The sequence below is a fragment of the Penicillium solitum genome (assembly GCF_028829755.1).
Source record: "Penicillium solitum strain IBT 25940 chromosome Unknown utg000001l_segment0_segment0, whole genome shotgun sequence".
Taxonomy (NCBI): domain Eukaryota; kingdom Fungi; phylum Ascomycota; class Eurotiomycetes; order Eurotiales; family Aspergillaceae; genus Penicillium; species Penicillium solitum.
Genome location: NW_027072121.1, coordinates 332,211 through 352,459, shown reverse-complemented (window position 1 = coordinate 352,459; position 20,249 = coordinate 332,211). Strand labels below are relative to the sequence as shown.

At 48.1% G+C, this 20,249-nt stretch overlaps 9 protein-coding genes across 9 annotated transcripts; 3 read left to right on the top strand and 6 right to left on the bottom strand.

Annotated features, from left to right (window-relative positions):
* Positions 1-333: 333 nt before the first annotated feature.
* On the bottom strand, positions 334-1,042 carry N7455_000140 (uncharacterized protein; the record flags this gene model as incomplete). The annotated part of the gene is made up of 3 exons (XM_065603739.1): positions 334-641; positions 706-838; positions 866-1,042. The coding sequence occupies 3 exons, from the start codon at positions 1,040-1,042 to the stop codon at positions 334-336; spliced, it is 618 nt and encodes a 205-aa protein (XP_065462230.1).
* Positions 1,043-1,743: 701 nt separating this feature from the next.
* On the bottom strand, positions 1,744-4,651 carry N7455_000139 (OPT family oligopeptide transporter; the record flags this gene model as incomplete). The annotated part of the gene is made up of 13 exons (XM_040952437.2): positions 1,744-2,367; positions 2,427-2,536; positions 2,597-2,793; positions 2,844-2,879; positions 2,935-3,050; positions 3,101-3,201; positions 3,251-3,368; positions 3,421-3,669; positions 3,734-3,858; positions 3,909-3,945; positions 3,995-4,068; positions 4,119-4,324; positions 4,380-4,651. 13 exons carry the CDS (start codon positions 4,649-4,651, stop codon positions 1,744-1,746), a joined length of 2,265 nt encoding a protein of 754 aa, XP_040817498.2.
* Positions 4,652-5,806: 1,155 nt separating this feature from the next.
* On the top strand, positions 5,807-7,604 carry N7455_000138 (M20 family metallopeptidase; the record flags this gene model as incomplete). The annotated part of the gene is made up of 3 exons (XM_040952467.2): positions 5,807-6,144; positions 6,196-7,397; positions 7,450-7,604. The coding sequence occupies 3 exons, from the start codon at positions 5,807-5,809 to the stop codon at positions 7,602-7,604; spliced, it is 1,695 nt and encodes a 564-aa protein (XP_040817410.2).
* Positions 7,605-9,267: 1,663 nt separating this feature from the next.
* N7455_000137 (uncharacterized protein) lies at positions 9,268-10,627 on the top strand (the record flags this gene model as incomplete). The annotated part of the gene is made up of 3 exons (XM_065603738.1): positions 9,268-9,538; positions 9,603-9,965; positions 10,032-10,627. The coding sequence occupies 3 exons, from the start codon at positions 9,268-9,270 to the stop codon at positions 10,625-10,627; spliced, it is 1,230 nt and encodes a 409-aa protein (XP_065462229.1).
* Positions 10,628-11,608: 981 nt separating this feature from the next.
* aah1 (adenosine deaminase) lies at positions 11,609-12,676 on the bottom strand (the record flags this gene model as incomplete). The annotated part of the gene is made up of 1 exon (XM_040952245.2): positions 11,609-12,676. The coding sequence occupies one exon, from the start codon at positions 12,674-12,676 to the stop codon at positions 11,609-11,611; it is 1,068 nt and encodes a 355-aa protein (XP_040817320.2).
* A 452-nt stretch (positions 12,677-13,128) lies between these two features.
* On the bottom strand, positions 13,129-14,424 carry N7455_000135 (L-threonylcarbamoyladenylate synthase; the record flags this gene model as incomplete). The annotated part of the gene is made up of 1 exon (XM_040952273.2): positions 13,129-14,424. One exon carries the CDS (start codon positions 14,422-14,424, stop codon positions 13,129-13,131), a length of 1,296 nt encoding a protein of 431 aa, XP_040817456.2.
* A 113-nt stretch (positions 14,425-14,537) lies between these two features.
* N7455_000134 (uncharacterized protein) lies at positions 14,538-14,813 on the bottom strand (the record flags this gene model as incomplete). The annotated part of the gene is made up of 2 exons (XM_065603737.1): positions 14,538-14,689; positions 14,741-14,813. 2 exons carry the CDS (start codon positions 14,811-14,813, stop codon positions 14,538-14,540), a joined length of 225 nt encoding a protein of 74 aa, XP_065462228.1.
* Positions 14,814-15,013: 200 nt separating this feature from the next.
* N7455_000133 (putative DUF814 domain protein) lies at positions 15,014-18,477 on the bottom strand (the record flags this gene model as incomplete). The annotated part of the gene is made up of 4 exons (XM_040952289.2): positions 15,014-16,634; positions 16,685-18,264; positions 18,330-18,398; positions 18,445-18,477. The coding sequence occupies 4 exons, from the start codon at positions 18,475-18,477 to the stop codon at positions 15,014-15,016; spliced, it is 3,303 nt and encodes a 1,100-aa protein (XP_040817084.2).
* A 1,211-nt stretch (positions 18,478-19,688) lies between these two features.
* Positions 19,689-20,116, top strand: N7455_000132 (uncharacterized protein; the record flags this gene model as incomplete). The annotated part of the gene is made up of 3 exons (XM_065603736.1): positions 19,689-19,772; positions 19,842-19,980; positions 20,067-20,116. The coding sequence occupies 3 exons, from the start codon at positions 19,689-19,691 to the stop codon at positions 20,114-20,116; spliced, it is 273 nt and encodes a 90-aa protein (XP_065462227.1).
* Between the last annotated feature and the right edge of the window lie 133 nt (positions 20,117-20,249).

The window sequence follows — 20,249 nt, the reverse complement described above, 5'->3', positions numbered from 1 at the left end:
TTCACCCAGTTTTCTTCCTTCATCTCACCTCGCTGAGGTTCTCGGAGAGAAGCAAAAACGGTCAAAAAGCCCCAGAGGAACGCCACAAAAACATCCACTCTCGTCCCCTTCATATGCCATTTTCATTCAGCTCACCTCGCTAAGGTTCTCGGAGTGAAGAAAAACGGTCAAAACAACCGAGGAACGCCAAAAAAAAAAGAAAAAAAGAAAAAACCTCTCCTCATCCCCTATATGTATGGTACTTCCGTTTTCATTCAAGCTCACCTCGCTAAGGTTCTCGGAGTGCAGAAAACGGACAAAACAACCGAGGAACGCCGTCGACTCAACATCCCTTCATGTCACTGAGGCCGAGTCACCCACGAAGCGGAAGACCTCCTTGGCACCATGACTAGCATTGCGTAAAGTTGTGGTGCTGGAGGAGACCGCAGCAGGGTCCCGCTTCCTGGGGCGGGGGTGAGGAGACGCCGCAGACACGACCACGGGCGTGGGCGCGGGCGGGGCGGGAGCAGAGGGAGGGAGGCGGAATCCCGGGGGAACCGGGACGAACCTGACGTCCTCGCTGGTCAGGCCAGCGGGGTCTGGCACGGCCACATTAGGGCCAGTGGCCTCCATTACGACAAGGAGGGGGCGGCTGGGTTGGTCTTTAACATGATCCACAATTGTCAGCGTTTACTACTAGGGCATAGGGGTTGAGTTGTAACTTACCATCTCCCCGCAGCCACCTGGCACTTAGGGCTGCCTGGGGGGTCAGAGCAGCCGCACTCAAGGTATCGAGGCTGTGCCACGAGATGTCAGCCAATGTGCATATAGACCCTCCAGAATACCCCCAAAAGAGTTTCTACGGGGATTATGGTCTTTAACTTACGGGATCTCCTCGGTCTTCTTGGGGGTCCTCCTCCTCCTCCTCCTTCTTGTTCGCTTTAATGTAAACGAACCAAACTATGCCGCCCACTATGGCGGCGGCCACGAGAAGGATCAAGGCCCAGAGGCCTCCTGGCAACTTGTTCAGGTTGTCGATGGCCGTGGAGGACTTGGGGGGCATAGAGGGGGTGGGGGAGAGAGATTGGATGGGTGGGTCGGATCGTGAACGAGAGTTTGGAAAATGGTAGTGGTAAAGGTCATGGTCACAGTACTGTTGGTGTACTCCATATTCACGATGTTTTGGAGAGGAAAAAGGATCTGGGGCCAGGGGAAACAAGATATACCTCTACCTAGCAGGTTCCTTCCGAATCTGTACTATTTACGTTGTAACTACGTCTGTAGCTTCCTATTTTATGAAGATAGTCCGGTCCGGTCTTGCCTAAATCGTATCATAGAGTAAAGTATAGGTAAAGTAAAAGTGAAGTGAGGGTTTGTTAGATTTCATAGCCTCTGTAACTGCTTTTGTCTCTGTTTACATCGAGAATACATATTATACTAGCAAATGATGATATGGTTTAGCAAATCAGAATCATGAGAGCATACGAAGCAACGATGCCTGATCGTCAGCTTCCACATCGACGAATGTGAGAGGAATAGACTTCCTGCTTATAAGGTTCAACACCATCTCCTTGATTGATGTGATACTTACAGTATGCAGATTCAATTTAAAAACTCTCAATAAGGTGTATCGTCAAGCCCTGAATACAATGACATCTATAGACCGGTCATGCCCACTGCGAGATAGTAACGTCCATATATAAAGTCCTAGATAAAGAAGACCATTGTTGACTAGACAGATATACTCTTAGTTCTGTAACCCTATTAATTCAAGGCAAAGCATCTCTCAACACTATCAGCATTGTTACCCCACCAATGAACCATCTTAGCACCGGTTGTCCCCAAAAAGATAAAGATAAACAATAGATTCGCGTTGAACCCAGTGTCCAATGCTGCACCACTGATATAAGCCCACTTATTCCAGAAAACCCTCCTATAACGATAGAGAAAGAAGTTGGTAAAAGTGCCGACGAGAAAGGTGGTAAAAGGTCCAGTACTGAGGTTACCATAGAAAACTGCTGCAGACGCGAAGAATATAGTCGTATTCCACAGATCGAAACGAACGCGAGGGAATTTCTTGTGCAATAGCCATATTACAAAGGGGGCAAGTGCACCTGCAAGGAAACCCCAGAGGATGGGTCTGAAGAATTCTGAAGCGAAGAGCTTGCGAGGGCCAACGAGAGCATACTGGATGCCGGCTGTGTTGTACGACTGGAAATCTTGACCCGTCCACTGACCGAGGGGGTCATTCTTCTTGCCGCTGACGTAGTCAAATTTGGTGGCGATCACCCAGCGCATAACTCCATAGTTAATGGGTAGTGCAAGCATGTTGGCAATAACTTGGATTCCGATGACTTGCCGCGGAGGTAGGTGAAGGTAATGCCCAATCTGGAATCAATACTAATCAGTCTTCTATCACTAATGGATGGCATGGTGAACGATCGAACCTTTTGATCTTCTAGAACTATACGAGCATCGTACCACACATTTCCAGAGATAATTCGATAAGCAAGTTGACCCAAAGGATGCCGTGATGAACCGTTCACATCAATCATATCTGTAGAAGTGAACCAATCAGTTGGGAGTAGCAATGGAAAATAGGCCCACGTCAACTTACATCCATAAATAAGCTCGTTGAAGTAGCCGACCTTTATGGAGAAACCCGATATAGCATAGACGAAGCTCATCGGTAACATTGATACTGCACCGAAACCCAATGCCACGAAGTACGTCCAGATAGGCATGTAGACCGTCTTGGAAACAACGACACCAAGAAGCATCAGGGTTGGTACCAGAGTAAGCGCAATCCATTCCCTGTGATTCCCTTTTAGTTAAAATCGTAACAAAGAACGGGAGGATCATACCATTTCGTGATGCTGGGATACCGGTGGATGATACGACTAAAAATCGTCAATTATAGTATTCCGATACGAAATGGGCACCATGAATGTATACCTCAATCTATCCTGATAGTAGGCTCCTGATTGGTTTCTGGCTTTCCAAATTCGGTATATCTTTGGGCCTAGAAACAGACCGCACCAAACGAAAGACGACATATACGAGGCCACCCACTGCAAGAATGTCAGTAAAGAAGGGATGCAGCAATGTGAAAGTTGCTTACCATGAACATCTGCCACGTATACTGAGCTCCCGAGTAGGCAAGGCCCACTTCATCGTATTTTGTCTCGTTAAAGTGTTGCATGCCGTTAGAATCAAGGTAGACTTGAAAACGATTAGTATGGGTCCCAAAATTTCATAGCAAGATACCCACTTAGATCATTGAACGGATAGGTTGTTCCATTCTTCATGAATACCCCGTTGGACATAATGTTAAAAGTCGGTGACCCCCAAAGGTTCCCGAAATACGCAATAGGAATCAGGATCCAACACTGCAACAGATCAGAAGATAACCTTTAGACACGGGATATTATGTTGACTTACCGTTAAGACAAATGTCAAGAAGATAATCACTTGTACACTGTAGGGATACGTGATAACCACCGAAGTGATGTTGGACCAATCAAGGGTTATGTTTAGCAATCCCATACCACCGCGTCCAGCTCCGATAAAGTTGACAGTATGATTGCGACTAGCAAACCAGCAAAGGGGAGCCAGAGATGCTACAAAGGGAAAGAGGTATTCCGGTAGGAATTGCCAAACAAATGTAGCCAGGAGTAGTATCCAAAATACCTAATGACAATATTAAATTAGCCATTTCAAAGGAAATGTGAGCATGGATGAGAGAAATATGTACCTTAACCTGCTCTCGGGCCCTTGTCTGGTCAGGTCTATTTTTGGCATCCATGCTTCGGTATAAGGTCACTTGTTGCAAGGACAGAGGAAATATGAATTCGGGATCATCAATCAGGACTCCGCGAACTAGATACGTCAATTTTGATTCAGTACCAGATACCATGAAAAGTACTTACCCATTGCAGCAAATGCAAAACCAAGCAAGGAAGAACCCTGATCTTGAATTAGCATGTTGATTTAGTCTGTTGAGATTCGAGCCTACCCATCCAAAAAATAAGGCAACTGCCGGGTTCATAGTGATATTGTAGTATAAGGCAGCGTTTGTAGGCAAAAAGGCTTTTCAGGTTAGTAATGCTAGCATATAAAGGGAGATTTAGATTTCTTACTAGCCCATTGACCCTGGCTTCCAGCATTCGCGGCAATGCCAACAATTGCGTGCTCCTTGGTCGACCAAGGGCCCGGATTTAAAGAGAACGAAAATCTTCCCAATGGCACTCTATAGGCAGGCATGACACGTGCCATGAATCGACCGAGGGGGTCAGACGCTAAAATCACAAAGAATACTGGAAACGGAGCGTATGTTGTTCGAAAGCTAGTATATTGTAAGCTAAAGGGTTTGCTGCCGATTTTGCGCCGGCGAAACTCACTAGGATAATTGAGAAACTATACTACCAATTGCGCAAAATACCGCTGATAGAAGGATCGAGCGGAAAGTCAAGACTGGGAGTGATGGGTCGTCCTCAAAGCCAACGACCGTCCGCACCAGCTCGGGTATGTCCTTGAATTCAGCGGAATCGAAGTCATATTGCGACTCGTCGAAAGAGTCAACTTCCTTTTTATCAACCGAAGCAATAATTTTGATATCTAGGGGCTGAACGCTCTCAGTAGGGGGCTCCTGTGGTTCTTGTCCTTGTGCCATGTTGGTGTGAGGATTGCTGTCTGAAGGGATGCAGCTGCTGAGGTCAATCGTTTCCTACTTAAGTTGTGCTCAGGCGGGTATTTCCTGGGACTCCTGTAGTGATAGATAGGAATCGTGCAATGCTTGGCCCAGACGATAACAGCATTGCATGAAAGAGGATCCTAGATAGGAATCCTCCACTCGGGATATAACATAGTCTTCTAACTAGGTGAAGCCCATCCACTTTTTCCGGTGGTTACTTGAATGGGAAAGGTACGCCACAACGGACATTTTTAAACTATCCGCAATGACTGCGGAGCATTTTGTAGGCTAGGCACAAATACAGGCAATATTTTGACTATGCTAGACGGGGTTCGGGATTTCACAACGGCAAATTGATATATAGGGCAAGAACGGCAGGTCCCGACATTAGTTCGAAAACTTCTAATCTAAGTTTGGAGAGTTTTATGCTTACCTTGCCTTGGACATTTCCGTCTACCGGTATTTACCTATCGCTGTTGTTCTTATTGTGGATGGTGGGTATGGCACAAGAATGGGGTGAAAGGTGCAATGAGGGGAAGCCGAGAGTTCGGCCTCGAGAGAGCTTGTCAAAGGTGACTACTCGCTTTCACTCTCTACTGATTATCTCAGGCCTCAATCGTAATGGCATAGGATTCATGAGTTGCCAATTTGCCTAACTTTAAGCCCGTTATTATTTTATATCTTTCCTGCTCCATCCACAAGATAAGGTCCCATTTTCTTAAGATAAGCTAGAACAAGATGTTCAGTCCAAACAAGAAAGAAACGCCAAGAGGTCAAAGCAAATTATAGTTGAGACGACGTATGATGACGCCATGGCTGGGGGATATTAGCTGCTACCTATGTACTTTGTGCTTCAAGTGAGAGTAGGATTATCTTGAAATTGTAACCAAACTTAGCATGCAATCCACGCATGTCGTAAACTCTTGGTAGTATTTCACCATCAAGACTTGACTTAATAAACTACATTGTAAATATTTGACTGTTTTAGTGTCTTACTGGGCCCATTATCATTTCCTAGGATTTCCCCCTTTAAAAGTGCCATTCTTGTTAAAGCCTTTTTATTCTCTCTTCATTTCCCATTATTTATCGATTTATATCGTGGAAGTTGGTTCACCTCCGAAACTTACTTAGAACATGGGGTCTCTACGGTTATTGGTCCTGGCAAATGGCATTGTTGGTGCTTCGGCTTTCGTGCTGCCCTTTCTTGGTCAGACCTCGATGACAGTTGGAAATCCGGGTTCTGATTTCATATGTGATCTACCGCCTATTCTTGATCCTGCAAATGATGGGTTACCGTCGGCAGTGAGCCTGTTTTCGTCAGATGAGGCGTTGGAACGACAGGTAAAACGTCATCAGGCCATTGTGCAGGTTCCGTCGGTCTCCTATGACGATTTAGGCGAAATCGGGGACGATGAGCGATGGGTTCCGTTTTACAAGCTTTTCCCCGTGCTCCAAAAGTCGTATCCCACAGTGTAAGCTAAAAGCCCACCCTAGAAATCGTCCTCACAGCTGATCACTTCAAGTCACAAGCGTGCAAAGCTAGAGAAAATCAATACCTTCGGGCTGCTTTACACATTTGAAGGCTCGGATCGAACTCTGAAACCAACCCTTTTGACTGCCCATCAGGACGTGGTTCCCGTTGCTGATGCATCTACATGGACTTATCCACCTTTCGAAGCTCATTTTGACGGCGAATATATCTGGGGCCGGGGTGCCTCCGATGATAAGAACAGTCTTACAGCCATCCTCTCTGCCATAGAAGGTCTTCTGTCCGAGTCTGAATGGAAACCTAGACGAACTCTCATCCTGGCATTTGGATTTGATGAGGAGGTTGGTCTCAACCAAGGTGCTGCACAGATCAGCAAGATACTCAAGAAGAGATACGGTGACGATAGCTTTGCTATTATCCTTGACGAGGGCGGTTTTGGCTCAAAGCCTCTTGATGACAATACCATATATGTCCACCCTGCAATCACTGAGAAGGGCCATTCCAATCTCTTCTTCGAGCTTCATAGCAAGGGTGGCCACAGTTCTGTTCCCCTACCGCATACGGGAATCGGCATCATTTCCGAGATTGTTGTTGCGCTCGAGGCCAATCCGTACCAGCCTAAAATCATCAGGGACAGTCCCATTCACAAACGTCTGATTTGTCAAGCGCGATACTCTCCTAACACCCAACCCAAGGTCGAAGAACTACTACGAAAGAATGATTTTGATGCACTTGCCGCTGAATTCGCCAGCACTAGCTCATTGAACCGGTTCGTTGTTCAAACCTCACAGGCTATTGATCTAATCAATGGCGGGGTGAAAATAAATGCCATGCCCGAGGTCGTTACTCTGGCTGCCAACTATCGCGTTGCACACCATGAAAGGCCCGTACAGGTTCAACACAAGGCTATTCAAGTGATTGCAAACGTAGTTGAGAAGTATGGTCTTCAGGTGGATGCATTCAGAGGCGACAAAGAATATCAGGATTATGTGGCGGAGCTTTATCCTAGCGATATGCTACATCACAGCGATCTAAAGCGCCGTGATGAAGTTGACTACAACGGCACTCTTGTCATCAGAGCCACAAAGGCTGGAGCCGCACCGGTGTCTCCTGTTAGCGGTCCTGTTTGGGATGTTTTTTCGGGGACAATTCAACATGCTTTTGCGACAGACGATAAGACTGTCGTGCCGGTAGGAGACGTCATGACCGGTAATACCGACACTCGGCATTACCTCAGTAAGTCTTACTCTGGTTCAGCGCATATATCACATACTGACTGTATTATCAGGCCTTTCCCGCAGTGTATTTAGGTGGACCCCATCGATCAGCCGGGGACTGGACAATATTCACACCGTCGATGAGCGTGTGAGTATCTTTGACCACTTGAGCGCCGTTAGATTCTACTATGACTTCATTCGCAACTTCGATACTGCGGATGTATAAGGATATGTCAACGTTGGGATATAGGTAGAAGGAAGCGAGTTTATCAACGTGAAATTCAAGTAGCCCAATAAAAAACAGGATTAGCGAGAACGAAAGGGTGAAATGGCACTGGAACAGAGGGAAGACGAAGCATCCTGTAGGCACTCAACTAGGCTACGTACGAAAAATATGTAAGGACATTCATTCATGTACTTAGCCTAGTTCTGCGTCTCCAATCCTACACTGTTACTTGTATTTACACTTTGGAATATCGGAGAGTCTTTACTTGTCTAATCTAACATTTTTGTTAGCCATGTGACAAGGAGTACATGACCAATTTGGCTTCTGATCCTCTCGGGGCATGAGACTACCTAGGTAGTTTCAAAGATCCTTTATTGTCATAGAAGCAAAGAAGAAAAGGTATCTACGATCAATAACTCTCCAAACCATGTAAACTATGCAAACCAGGTGATCAATCCATGTAGCTATGATACAATTGATCGTCTGGGCCACACAGTGCATGACAAAGATGGCATTCTACTCCTACGTCACTTTTCATTGATATACATAAGGGTGAGGCAAGATAGCACAGCAAGAATTTTTGTCGATCTCGATTCTAAATTTGACGCGGTCTATGTTCCCTTGCCGACTTACTGCCGAAGGGCTTGGCCGAAGAAAGTACCTAGGTAGATCCTATACTGATACCGTAAGCTCTCCTTGTAAATCTCTCGAATGCTGCATGAGCTGACTTTTCGTCTCTGTAGATCAAATCATTGTCGGCGAAAAAACTTTGATATAAAACCGAGCCTATATATGGTTTGACCTTTCTACTACTCATAAATTAGCGAACGACTTTTGATTGGTTCTCGAGGTATAGGAAGTCGCCAGTAATCGTGCCACGCGCTTAACACACATACTATGTACAACATATTAGTTGCAGATGTAAGGTTGAAGTCGCGGTGCGGAAGACCAAGATAATGCTCAATAAAAAAAGAAAAGAAAGTTTCTTTTTAAGGAAAAAAACCCCAGCAGGCCAAAGAGACCCGCCGATTTTATAGGGAGCCATAATGCTCCGTACACTGCACTGTACTCCGTACCGTGTGCAGGGAGCCCAGTAGCGATCTGATACATCTCATTAAGAAGCGGTAAGGGATTCGGTGGCAACGTGCTTCTCCATTGTTGAGTAATGCAGATTAAAATCTTCATATTTAAGTCATATTTCATGTATTATATGTCCCACTTACTAGCCCCTGCAAAACATTAGATTTTTTAAGGAAATCTAAACAAACTATCCTTCAAGCTCTTAATCCGGCTTTGAATATCTTTTGGTTTCTGCAATGGACCATTCAGAATTTGAGCCACGACTACTGGCACATGTTTTGGACCAAGAAGCTCTTCGAACCCCCAACCGTCTGTTTTGCATACACTCGTTGTCGCTAGAGTGCATCGACCACGGCTGGCGCGAGGTGACTGTCCGTGACTTGGCTTTTGCGGTAAACAAATTTTCATCGTGGATCGAAAAGACTATTTTCTCAAAAGCAGCCCCTACGAGACTTGTTTACATTGGCCCAAATGACATTCGTTACGCTATATGTGTTCTTGCGTGCTTAAAATTAGGCCACTGTGTGAGTGCTGAAAATGGTATTTTTCCTTTATAATTCAGCTAACAAGACGGCCCAAGGCAATGCTTCTGGCCCCAAGCACATCACAATCTACGGCAGACCACCTTGTGCGATCTGGAAACTGCTCTATATTACTATTTGCGTCTGAGTATCGTGAGAAGGCGGAGCAGATTAGAAAATCCCAAGAAACCTTTCGAGCATGGGAGGTAATGGACCTCTGGAAGTGGTTTGATGGCCCTAGCACGCCGACTACCGTATCATCGTACTGTCGCGAATATACACATGCAAAAGAGCAAGAGACTGCGGTCATACTTTACAGCTCTGGGACTACGGGTAGGACCCATCAGCCAAAATTCTCGAACACGATCACTGACCTCAAATTCTCCCGCTCGTTCAGGGTTACCAAAAGAGATTCCTTTACCTCACGGATACTTTTCTGCTTTTGACTATATGCAACACCTTCAAATTCCTGAAGGCAAGGCCTCTACCGCCCCCTGGCTAAGTGAGCCCAAACACCCACGTTTGATGGAGATCAGTTTGTTCCATGCCAGTGGTATTTTGGCCTGGGCCGCTGCACTCTTTCACCGGACACACTTTGTCATAGGCCCCGATATACCACTGACTGCCGCGCTGTTGAAGCAAATTGTAATGGAGACAGGAGTAAAGACGGGCATGTTCCTACCTCACATGTTGACGGCTTTAGGTTCTTCTACAGAGGGACTTGAGGCTATGGCAGGCCTTACTTGCATTAATTTCGTCGGTATGTCTTTACCCACTAGTGTGGGAGACAGAATATGCCAGGTAACCAGGTTGCAATCCTCTATAGGAATGACTGAAGCCGGGTATCTCTCAACTCTACGACCCCATGAGCCAAAGGACTGGGAGTATTTCGAATGGAATCCCTACCACCCAGTGGAGATGCGAGATCATGGCTGCGGATACTCTGAGCTAGTCATATCGCGCCCTGCTGGGCGTTATACCCAGTCTGTCTTCCTTGTGTTTCCGAATCAACGCGAATTCTGCACTGGAGATCTATTCATCCAGCATCCACGGAACCCAGTTCTTTGGAAGCATATTGGCCGCCATGATGATGTCTCCAAGCTACAAAACCGTGTGTTTCTCTACCCTTGTCCAATTGAGAAACGCTTGGAGGGGCACAGTATGGTTTCCCGGGCTGTGCTTACAACTGATCATGCCCTTCGCGTGGTACTCATCGTGAACCCCGACAGAAAAGTGGTGGAGTGTTCGTATTTGCCGGAAGACATTGTTGGTAATATTTGGCCTTTGGTCGAGGAAATCAATAGTGACCTCCCTCTCGAAGCTCAAATTACCAGGGACCATATTTTGGTTGCTTCTACTGATAAGCCCTTCCAAACTACAGTGAAAAGGCACTGTGCGACGTCGTTTTGTGGTGGAAGATGAGATTGTGCAACTGGGAACAGTACCTCGGTCGAAAATACAGAATAGCACGTATTCTGAAGCATCGTCTTACTTTGACGCACTGGCAGAACCGCAGCCTTCACACCTCATAAGTCAAAGAAACGATTCTGTTGACTCGGAGGATGACTGACGGCGCAAATTTGTGGCACGACTTCTCTTCCGAGGACTTGTTCGAGAGCAGAGATTGAGAGAAAAATGGTTACGCCATAAGACTGGCCCATTTCCAATCTGGTGCGATGACTTTCGACCAGAGAATGTTCTCGTCGATGAAGCTGAGAATATTATCGGAGTGGTCGACTGTACACTGCCCCTGTCGAATTTTCCCATGCACCGCCTTGGTGGCTTCTTCTCGAAAGGCCGGAATATTGGCCTAAAGGTATCGGCGACTGGTGCATACAATATGATGTACGACTTGAAACATTTCTTCAAGCCATAAACGATTGCGAGGATGAGGCAATCCGCGCCGGTCAACTTGTGGAGACTCAGCGTCTCTCTGGCCCAATGCGAGACAGTTGGAAGAGTGGCAACTTCTGGGTTATGTATGCCGCACAGAATAATTTTGCATTCGACTCGATCTATTGGCAGAAAATTGACCAGCGATTCTTTGGGCCGACTCAAAGCTCTGATCCTGACAATGCCTGGAAGGAGAGGCTTCATCTCTTGACATCCGAAGAAAAGCAGTACGTAGATGAATGTGTAAAGCTGAAGCTCAAAGAGATGGACACGAGACCTCTTGGTTGGGACCCGGATGAGTATACTCGAGCATACGAGAGTGAATGGATGGAATGATTACTTGGTTGTTCTAGGAGCTTTAAAATTATAACTTTTCATGTTCCTGGTATATACTTTAGTTGAAAAATAGTATACAAAAAATGTTGAAACACAGGGTATCAGATGCACCGCTCACGCCCACCACAGCCAACAACTCCAACAGAAACCAATGCATACACCAACAATCAGAATCTACACAGCAATAGTGTGCATGCGTGTATATTTGCTGACATGCTCCTCAATACTCGCCAGCATCTCAGCCTTGCGCGAATCATCAATCCAGCTCTCCTGGACACTATTCTCCGCAATGATCCTCCACTCCAACACATTCAGGTTAAAAGCCTCCTGCACAGCGCAGTAGTTATCGAGAATATAACCACCGAAATAAGCAGGATCATCACTGTTAATCGAGAACTTGACACCAGCCTCCAAGAACCGCCGAATAGGCACCTCCTTCACAGAGGTAACACAGCGCAACCGCACATTCGACAACGGACACACGGTAAGCAGGATACTCTCACGCGCAACACGTTTCATCAACTCCTCATCTTCAATCAGCCGAATCCCATGATCGATACGCCGGGCACCGAGCTCAAGCGCAGTGCTGATATAAGTCGGATCACCTTCCTCGCCGGCATGTGCCGTGAGCGGGATATTCTTCTGCGCGGCTGACGCATAGATCTCACGGAACATGTCCTTCGGCGGACCGACTTCTGAAGAAGACCAGCCGAGTCCGTGCACAACGCCAGACTCGAAGTGCTTGTGAGCCACAAACTCTTCGTAGACTTCCTTGGCCGATGCGACGGGGAGGTGTCGCACGAAACACAGGATTAGTCGTGTGCTCAGGCCGAGCTCGCTCTCGGCGCGCTTGCAGCCCTTCGAGAAGCCTGTGACGATCGTGTCGTATGGTACACCGCGGCTTTCGTGGACTTGCGGGTCGAAGAAGACTTCGGCGTGGTGGACGCCGTCGGCGTGTGCCTTTTGGAAGTATGCCCAGGCTAGGTCGGCGAAGTCTTCTTCCTTGCGGAGGACGGCCATGCCTTCGAAGTAGAAGTGTAGGAAGTCGTCCAGGTTGCTGAAGTGCTCATAGCGCTTCTTGAGTGTCTCGACCGAGGTATAGACTGGGTCGGTCGGCAAGGTGATACCATTGCGTGCCGCGAGCTCGAAGATGAGTTCTGGCTCAAGGGTGCCCTCGAGATGAACGTGGTGTTCACATTTAGGGAGGCCCTCGAGGAACTCGTGTAGAGGAGATTGACACATTTTTGCGGGTTGTAGTGAGGAACTTTTTTTTTGGATGTGAGGATTTTCAATGTTCTATATTAGTGCGGGATAAGGACCGGACGAGTTTCCTTTCTCCCCCGCCGGTGTCTCGGAGTTATCGTGACTTTGCTTTTCGTGACACAACTGTCTATTATTACCTTTTTCATCCCAGAATTAGGCTCATCGATAAGCTTTTCTCCCCGGAGGTCTCCGAATTCCGTGTCGAAATGATGATCAACAAGGTTTACTAAACGGGTAAGTCCAGGAGACTCCAATCACAGCTCCTCTATACACTCCGTGCACGTGAAATGTCGACCACAAACAATATTGTATGCTAAAATATGTTTTGAATCTAATATTGACACTTTTAAACGTCTATATAAACCTCCGAAAACCCCCCGAACTTGGAATAAAAGAGAATGTATATACCTAACCATACCCCATTTTCAAGGCTAAACCCGCATTTCAGCACCAGCAGCCTTTCGTAGCCGGTTCATGACAGCCGCAGCCAGGTCACCCTCGCGATCGGACACACCTTCCACGTAAATAACATCGACATCAAGCTCATCCAGCCCGCGTAGGGCGGCAAAGAGACCATGCGCGATAGAAACCGCATCTGAGCCAAGATGATAATCATATGCCATCTTCGTGCGGCTACTCGCGCTTCCATTCTCCAGCACGGGGATCGGGAACCCGATAATATTCTCAATGGGAGAAGACACAGGGGTCATGGTATTGGCGATTTGGTCTTCCGAAGCTAGCTCCAAGCCAAGCTTCCAGTTCCGCGTGCGAATAATACCAACTTTGTGTGCGCCAATGGCTGTGTCATTCAAGTCCTTCTGGACATGCTTCCTCACTCCGGCCGGGTTCGATGTCGACTCGAAGAGAACAACCCGTGCCTTGGGCGAATAGTGGCGGTACTTCATTCCCGGTGCGCGCGGGACCTCCTTCACATCTAGCGTGCCGTCTTTGTAGCCAACTGCGACATTTTCCCATCCTTCGCATTTCCGGATTTCGTCGATGCCAATGCCGCCGGGGCGCAGAATCGCTGGTGGGTCGCATAACCCGTCGACCACGGTGCTTTCGACGCCAACGCCGGATGCACCGCCGTCGAGAATCATCTCGATGCGGTCTTTGAGATCGTGGTATACGTGCTGCGCAGTTGTGGGGGATGGTTTGGTGGATGCGTTTGCCGATGGCGCGGCGAGGGGACGGTCTGTTGCGTGGATGAGTAGACGCGCGAGTGGAGAAGAGGGCATCCGGACGCCAAATGTGGTCAGGCTGGAGGTGACCTCTGGCGCCAGTATGGATCCGGATGGGTTAGGTAGAATGATTGTCAGTGCGCCGGGCCAGAATTTGTCGATTAGAGGCTTGTAGATCGAGGGGAGGGCGATTTGCGCCGTTCTGGTTGAGCTGGGGTTGCCTTGGGAGGTGGGATTAAGGAGACGCTCAAGCATGTCGAGTGAGTCGACATGAACGATCAAGGGGTTGTCTGAGGGCCGCTGTTTGGCGCGGTAGATTCCCTGGACAGCAGCACTGCGCGTGGCATCGGCGCCTAGGCCATATACTGTCTCGGTAGGGAAGGCGACGGGGATGTCACTGGACCGGAGGAGTTTGGCAGCTTCTTCGATGGCCTGGGACTCGGGTGATTTTTGGTTGCGCTCCTTCTCCCACCATTCTGCCAGAGATAAATCGCCGGGCCCTTGGCTGAGCCGTTGAACGGGCACAACTCGCGTTTGTGTAGGCATCGTGTTCAAGAATCTGGCACAACTGCGCTGACAGTGGCCGGCAAAAGCGCGAGTGAAAAGCAACGTGATGTTTGAGAAGACCTCAATGACGCACTATTCGGGCGCACACGTTATCAGATGAGGGGCGAAATGATGCCTGAGAGGGCCGGGTTCTGGTTGCGCGGGGCAAAAGTCTCTTTTCTCTTGGCTGTAGGATCAAAGGTCGTCTCTAGCGTACACAGTCGACTATAATTCTGCACAATGCCGTCAGAAGCAATAAGAGGCCCTATATGGGAAGCCCGCGAGAAAATCGGTTCGGGTCATGACGTCGGATGACTCAGCGCATCAGGAACCCCGTCATATCGCACGATATTATTGGCAATAGAATTGGAAAAATAGGAGTTATTCATGATTTTATGAGGTTGAACTAAGTGTAGATGAACCAGTTGAAGCGGGGTTGTGGCTGATCAGCTGGCATAAAGAGACCAGGCTTGGTATACATCGGCTCAACACCAATGATAATATCTTGTATAACTTGGTTGAATCGAATCGGCCAGATTGAATTCAAAGCTCTAATCTATGTACTCTCGAATATATGCACAAGACTCGATCATTTCTTCTTACTCTTACCACCTCCTCTGCCACCTCCACCTCCACCACCACCCTTTCCACCTTTGCCCTTGCCCTTATCACCACCACCGCCGCCGCTTCCAGCTCCTGCAGTCATGATGCGCACCTTGCCCACAACCATAGTGTTGATAATCTCTGTATCCTTCCATCCCTTGATGAGTTCCCCCTCCCGTTCCCGGAGACGCTCAGCATCGACACGAGAGATTCCAACATCTTCGGCGTGCTCCTTCTTGACCTTCCCGGTGGTGGTCTCGGATACCCATCGGCCAATGATCTCCTTGACGGCCTTGCCCTTTTTGACGGAGCCTGGCTGCAACTTGACTTTGTATTTGTACCGTCCAAGGGCAGCCCATGGAGCGCAGACTGGAATAGCAGCAATAATTTCATCATCCGTAGTTGGTGTACCCACCAAAGCTGGAATCCAAGTAAGATCCGCAGCTTCAGCGGCAGCTGTCTCTTCGTTGTAATCATCCGTTCCATGTTCCGTGAACTGGACCTGACGTTTGCGCTCGGCTTCGGCAGCGCGCTCATGTTGGGCCCGTCGTCGTTGCCTTTGCGCCTCGGCCTCTCGTTCGCGCTGTTCTTTGGCTTCGGCTGCCTTAACCGCCTTTGCGGCTTTGCCCTTGTTGGCACCCACCAACCGAAGAGCAAGTTCTCGCTCATCCTCATCTTGGTGAGCATACTTAGCAGCAGCGCGCTTGTCCTTCGCCCGCTTGCCACGAGTGGGGGCGATGCGTGGTGCAGCTGGTTCTTCCTCGCCGGGACGATCGAGAGGCTTGCCTTGTCGCAAGGTACGTCGCTCTCGGGCGTTCAGGTTCGATTCTTCATTTTGCTCGAATACAGAATTTTGACCTGCTGTTGATGTAGCTTCGTCTCCCTCCGGCTGATCTTCTGCACCTTCTTGCTCCAGCTCATCCTTGGGTTCTTCTTCTGGCTCAGACTCAGAGTCCGATTCTTGAGTTGGGTGAGAGGCCAGAGGCTCGGGATTGCCTCGCTGGAGAGGGTTTCTGGTGGCGGCTTTCTCATCTTCATCCTCCTCTTCAGATCCCGCATATTCCTTCTCTGCGTCTTCAGTGGTTTCTGTGGTGGTTTCTTCGGTGGCCTGTGTCTGTTCCGGAGCTACTGGCTCCACGGCGTCCTTCGGCTCAGAAGCCTCAGTCTCATCTGCAGGAGTTGTAGCAGCTTGCGGAACGTCAGATGTGTCGAATCGCTGCTTATGGTTCCGAACGCTTTCCTGGCTGACTTGGAACAAAATACCAAATCCAAGCACCAGTTGCGATGGGGCCAAGAAGTTCTTCTCTCCCTTGATTTGGAAAACACCTGTGGGCATGATTCCGCTGCCGTTTTCCGCGATTTTCGATACCTGATGGGCATGTGCCCACCAAGCAGACATGACAGCCTTAGATTCCCAAGCAGTTGAGGTCGCGACGCAAAGGTTGCCGGCTTGAGATAGTGTGCTTGGAGAAATTGGTGCGTCTGCACTGCCAGCTCGGTTCTTCACCACGATTGGTGTCGCACCTTCGAGGTCAGCATGTACAAAGATATCGCCCTTGGACAAATAACGCCGGTAGAGCAATTCGCTCTGCATGGCGTCCCGTGCACTGCTTGAATTAGTAAATGTCAGAAAGCGGTGTTGGATGGAGCCACGTACCCTATGACCAAGTAACCCTCTGAAGAAATGAAAAAGATAAATTTCTCGAACCAGAATGGCGCCCGAGCCTGTCGAAGCACTTGCTTCTCTTTCTTCAAGCCTCGTTTGAGGTCGGTCGTCACCTTCTTCTCGTGACTCTTCAATGCCTTGCTAGACGACTGGGTTGTCCTTTGTTCCTTCTCCGAGGCTTGCTTCTTCTGATCGTAATATTGCGATGCGTTCGCCCATGGGCTCAGACCAAGGTCGATGTCAATGGTCAATTGCTTAGACTCGCGTTCCGCATGGCCTGTCTCCTGCTCTGCTTCGTTCTCCGAGTCGGAGTCTTCTTCGTCGCTGCTAGAAAACTCCTCCTCTTCATCCTCGTCGTCGCCGGCCTCTCCAAGAAGTAGGGTGACCGTATTTTCGTACAGTTTCAGGGGCAGCTTGATGGTCTGCGCCACTGGATTACCGCGACCCTGTTCCATCTCAATCAGGCGCGCAATCTCACCCCAGTCCATTCCCTGGGCCACCAGTCCATTGACAGCATCCATTGCCTCCTGGACTCGGTAAACATTGTCCTGAATAGCATCCGCTTTACGGATGTGAAGCTCTTGTACATTCTTGAGCTCATCAATCCGCTTTTTGTGCTCTGATCGCACGGATTCGAGCTTTTTCTTGGCTGCCTCCTCGCGCTCTGTCAATCGCGACTCTAGTCGCTGAGATTCAAGAGACGAGAAGTACTCGTCGACCGTTGCATTGAAGCGCTCGAACTCTAGAATCTTTATTCCTGGTTTGTTTTCGAACTGTCGAGGCTTGAAAGGGTGGAAGTCTTCGTACAGCAGACCCGGGGCCTTTGACGAAGTCTCTCCTTCCGGGATGGGTCGCGTATCTTCTTTCGCAACAATGTAGCCCGGGTGGCTGTCGCCAGAGTCAAAGGTGTTGGAAATTCGTTGCGACTCTTCTAGCACCTCTTTCACGGCCTGCAACAGATCTTGGCTCCCCAATACTTGATCCAGCGGTGTTGTAGTATCAAATCCCTTGATCGCAAAGACGTGGTCTAGAAGCAATGGAGGATATTCAGGGAAGCCTTGTGACAATGCCTTTCGCAAAACATCCGTTCCCTTCTTCTTAAACTTCTTGGGCGCATTTCCCTCTTGAGCAAAAACCCCCTGCGCCTTTTCCAGTGTCTGCAAAACTCGGTCCGCTGTAATGTCCGGAACCCCATCATAGTTCTGTTTATTAGACACAGTGTACTTGAGTCCGGCCTTGATTTCCTCCTGGCCCACACCGGCGGCAACTTGGCGGAAGAAAGCAAGAATGTTGTATTCGCGGTCCGTCAAGATGATGTTACCACCGGCGAAGAATTCGAGGAAGATATGGTATGCGCCATCGCTGAAAGAGAAGTCGATGATGCGATCGGTTCCAATTTGGGAGATGCCTGTAATCCGACGAGACTTCAGGTACTTTCGGAGACGGGTCACAAAAGGCGATGGTGTGGTTGCCGCGGTTCGCGAATATTGGGTGACATGGGTGCGAAAACCGGAGTCAATAATGAGTTGGCGTCGATGGTCCGGCTTAGCAAGTTTGAAAAGGAATATACGCTAATAGGAATATTAAATCAGCTCGGTATCCTTCGATGGCAATAGGGAAAGGGGATTGAGCGTACCGAGGACAGGTCGTAGATGTTGGACACTCGGAGGTTGACACACTCTGACGCCAATTCCTGCGTGATGACCTGGACTTGTTAGTGTATATCTTCTTCGCGGTAGATTCAAAGGTACCTTGACGTCCAAAGACGAGAATCTCTGCTTCATAGCTGTGTTTATGAAGAGAAAAGGGATTTTTGAGGGTGACGTATGCGGGGCTGGAACTAGCTGTACGAGGAAATCGACCATGCGAGTTAATACTGCCTGGCAGAAAACTGGTTATTTACCCCACTCACCTGTAGTATATAGATCCCGAACACCACACAAATGCGTAAATGAGTAGGGCTTTATGAGGTGAACTGGGATTTTCCCGTGTATAGATCTAAGGAAGAAATAGCGTATAATATGGAAAATATAGGAGATTGGATTGGACTCTTTACATATTTCATCAAGGCGGGATAAAGGGCGGTGCACAAGGCCGACCAATCAAAGGCATCCAAGGATTTTCTCTCGGGTCCTAATTCGGAATAGCGGCAATAGCGGCCATCGCGCATTATTTATATACTTCACCTCTCTATAACCACCACTATGCACTGTCTTCAATGGGTATACTTGCAAGAGACCCTATTACCAATAGGCCACTACAGTACACATCGAAATTGTAGAGTTTTGATTCACCCAGATTACTCTTGTGGTGTGGCTCCTCGGGCATGCTGGCTACTCAGGGAAAGATAGTTTCGTGATCAAAATAAATCTCTCTTTACACACCACACTTGATTTGCCACATTGTTAACCACTTTATTTTACGGGAATACCATTGTGTGCAGAGTTTCGATGTAGCTCCATGTGCATGCATGTTGTTCTATTGCTTGGAACAGCTTGTGACTAGCCCCGCTACTAGATTTGATGTCGGAGCCTACGTCGTGCTTCCAAGGTTATTTGCCTAGAATTTCTCAACGGTATCTCTTTTGTCATTTCGAGATGCCCACGGCAGAAAACCGAACCAAAGGAGATTCCCAGTGGCTATGCACTTTGGGTAACAACCTAGAATGAAGTCAAAACAATATTCTATTATCTCCGTGTAATGGTTGGTATTCAATTTATTATCTAACGTTGTAACCTTGACATTTCCAATGGCTTGGATAGTCTCACATTCCAACGAAATCTCATTCCACAGATCACCCAGACACCGGGTTTGTTGACACTGAGATACCGATATGATAAAGAATGCATTGTCTCTCCTGGTACTCCGCAAATATATCGACTATTGATAAACCGAGCAAGGGTGTCCGTCCTGTGTTCATCAACTCCTCCACTTTCATACTCCAAAACCCCCATCACCATACCACTACTAAACCCACGTTTAACATCCACCCAAAATGAAGCTCACTATCTTCTTCCCGCTGGCTGCTTTCCTGTCATTGACTGTCGCTGATCCTTCGGTTGATGCCAGTCCCTGCCTTGTACGCTGTCCCTATCTGGGTGTTTGATTTGGACTCAAAGACTAACCACCTTTTTCGTACTGTGAACAGAATCGCTGTCTCAGTGAAGCCGCTGTTGTGGCAGGATGTATCTCCACCGTTGATTACAAGTGCACTTGCCCAAGCAAAGCGTTCAAGGATACCCTCGGTAAATGTTTAGAGGTTTCTTGTACCCCGGATGACTTGACAGGTATACTCTCCTCACCAGTTCCGATTTCGAATCAGTCACACGAGATTCGAATTGGTTGAAGACTTGGGCTAATTGTTTCCCTTTAGCTGCCGGAGAATTGCACAAGGAACGTTGTGGTGAGGACCCGCCTCAGTAAGGAGGTTATGCATACTTTGATGCCCATATGGTGTTTTTTCTCGAGAGTATGGATATAGTGGGATGAATGAAAGAATCGGGCTTGATCTTGAATCAAATTCCTGGTAGTAAACATAAATATGATCTAATCTTAG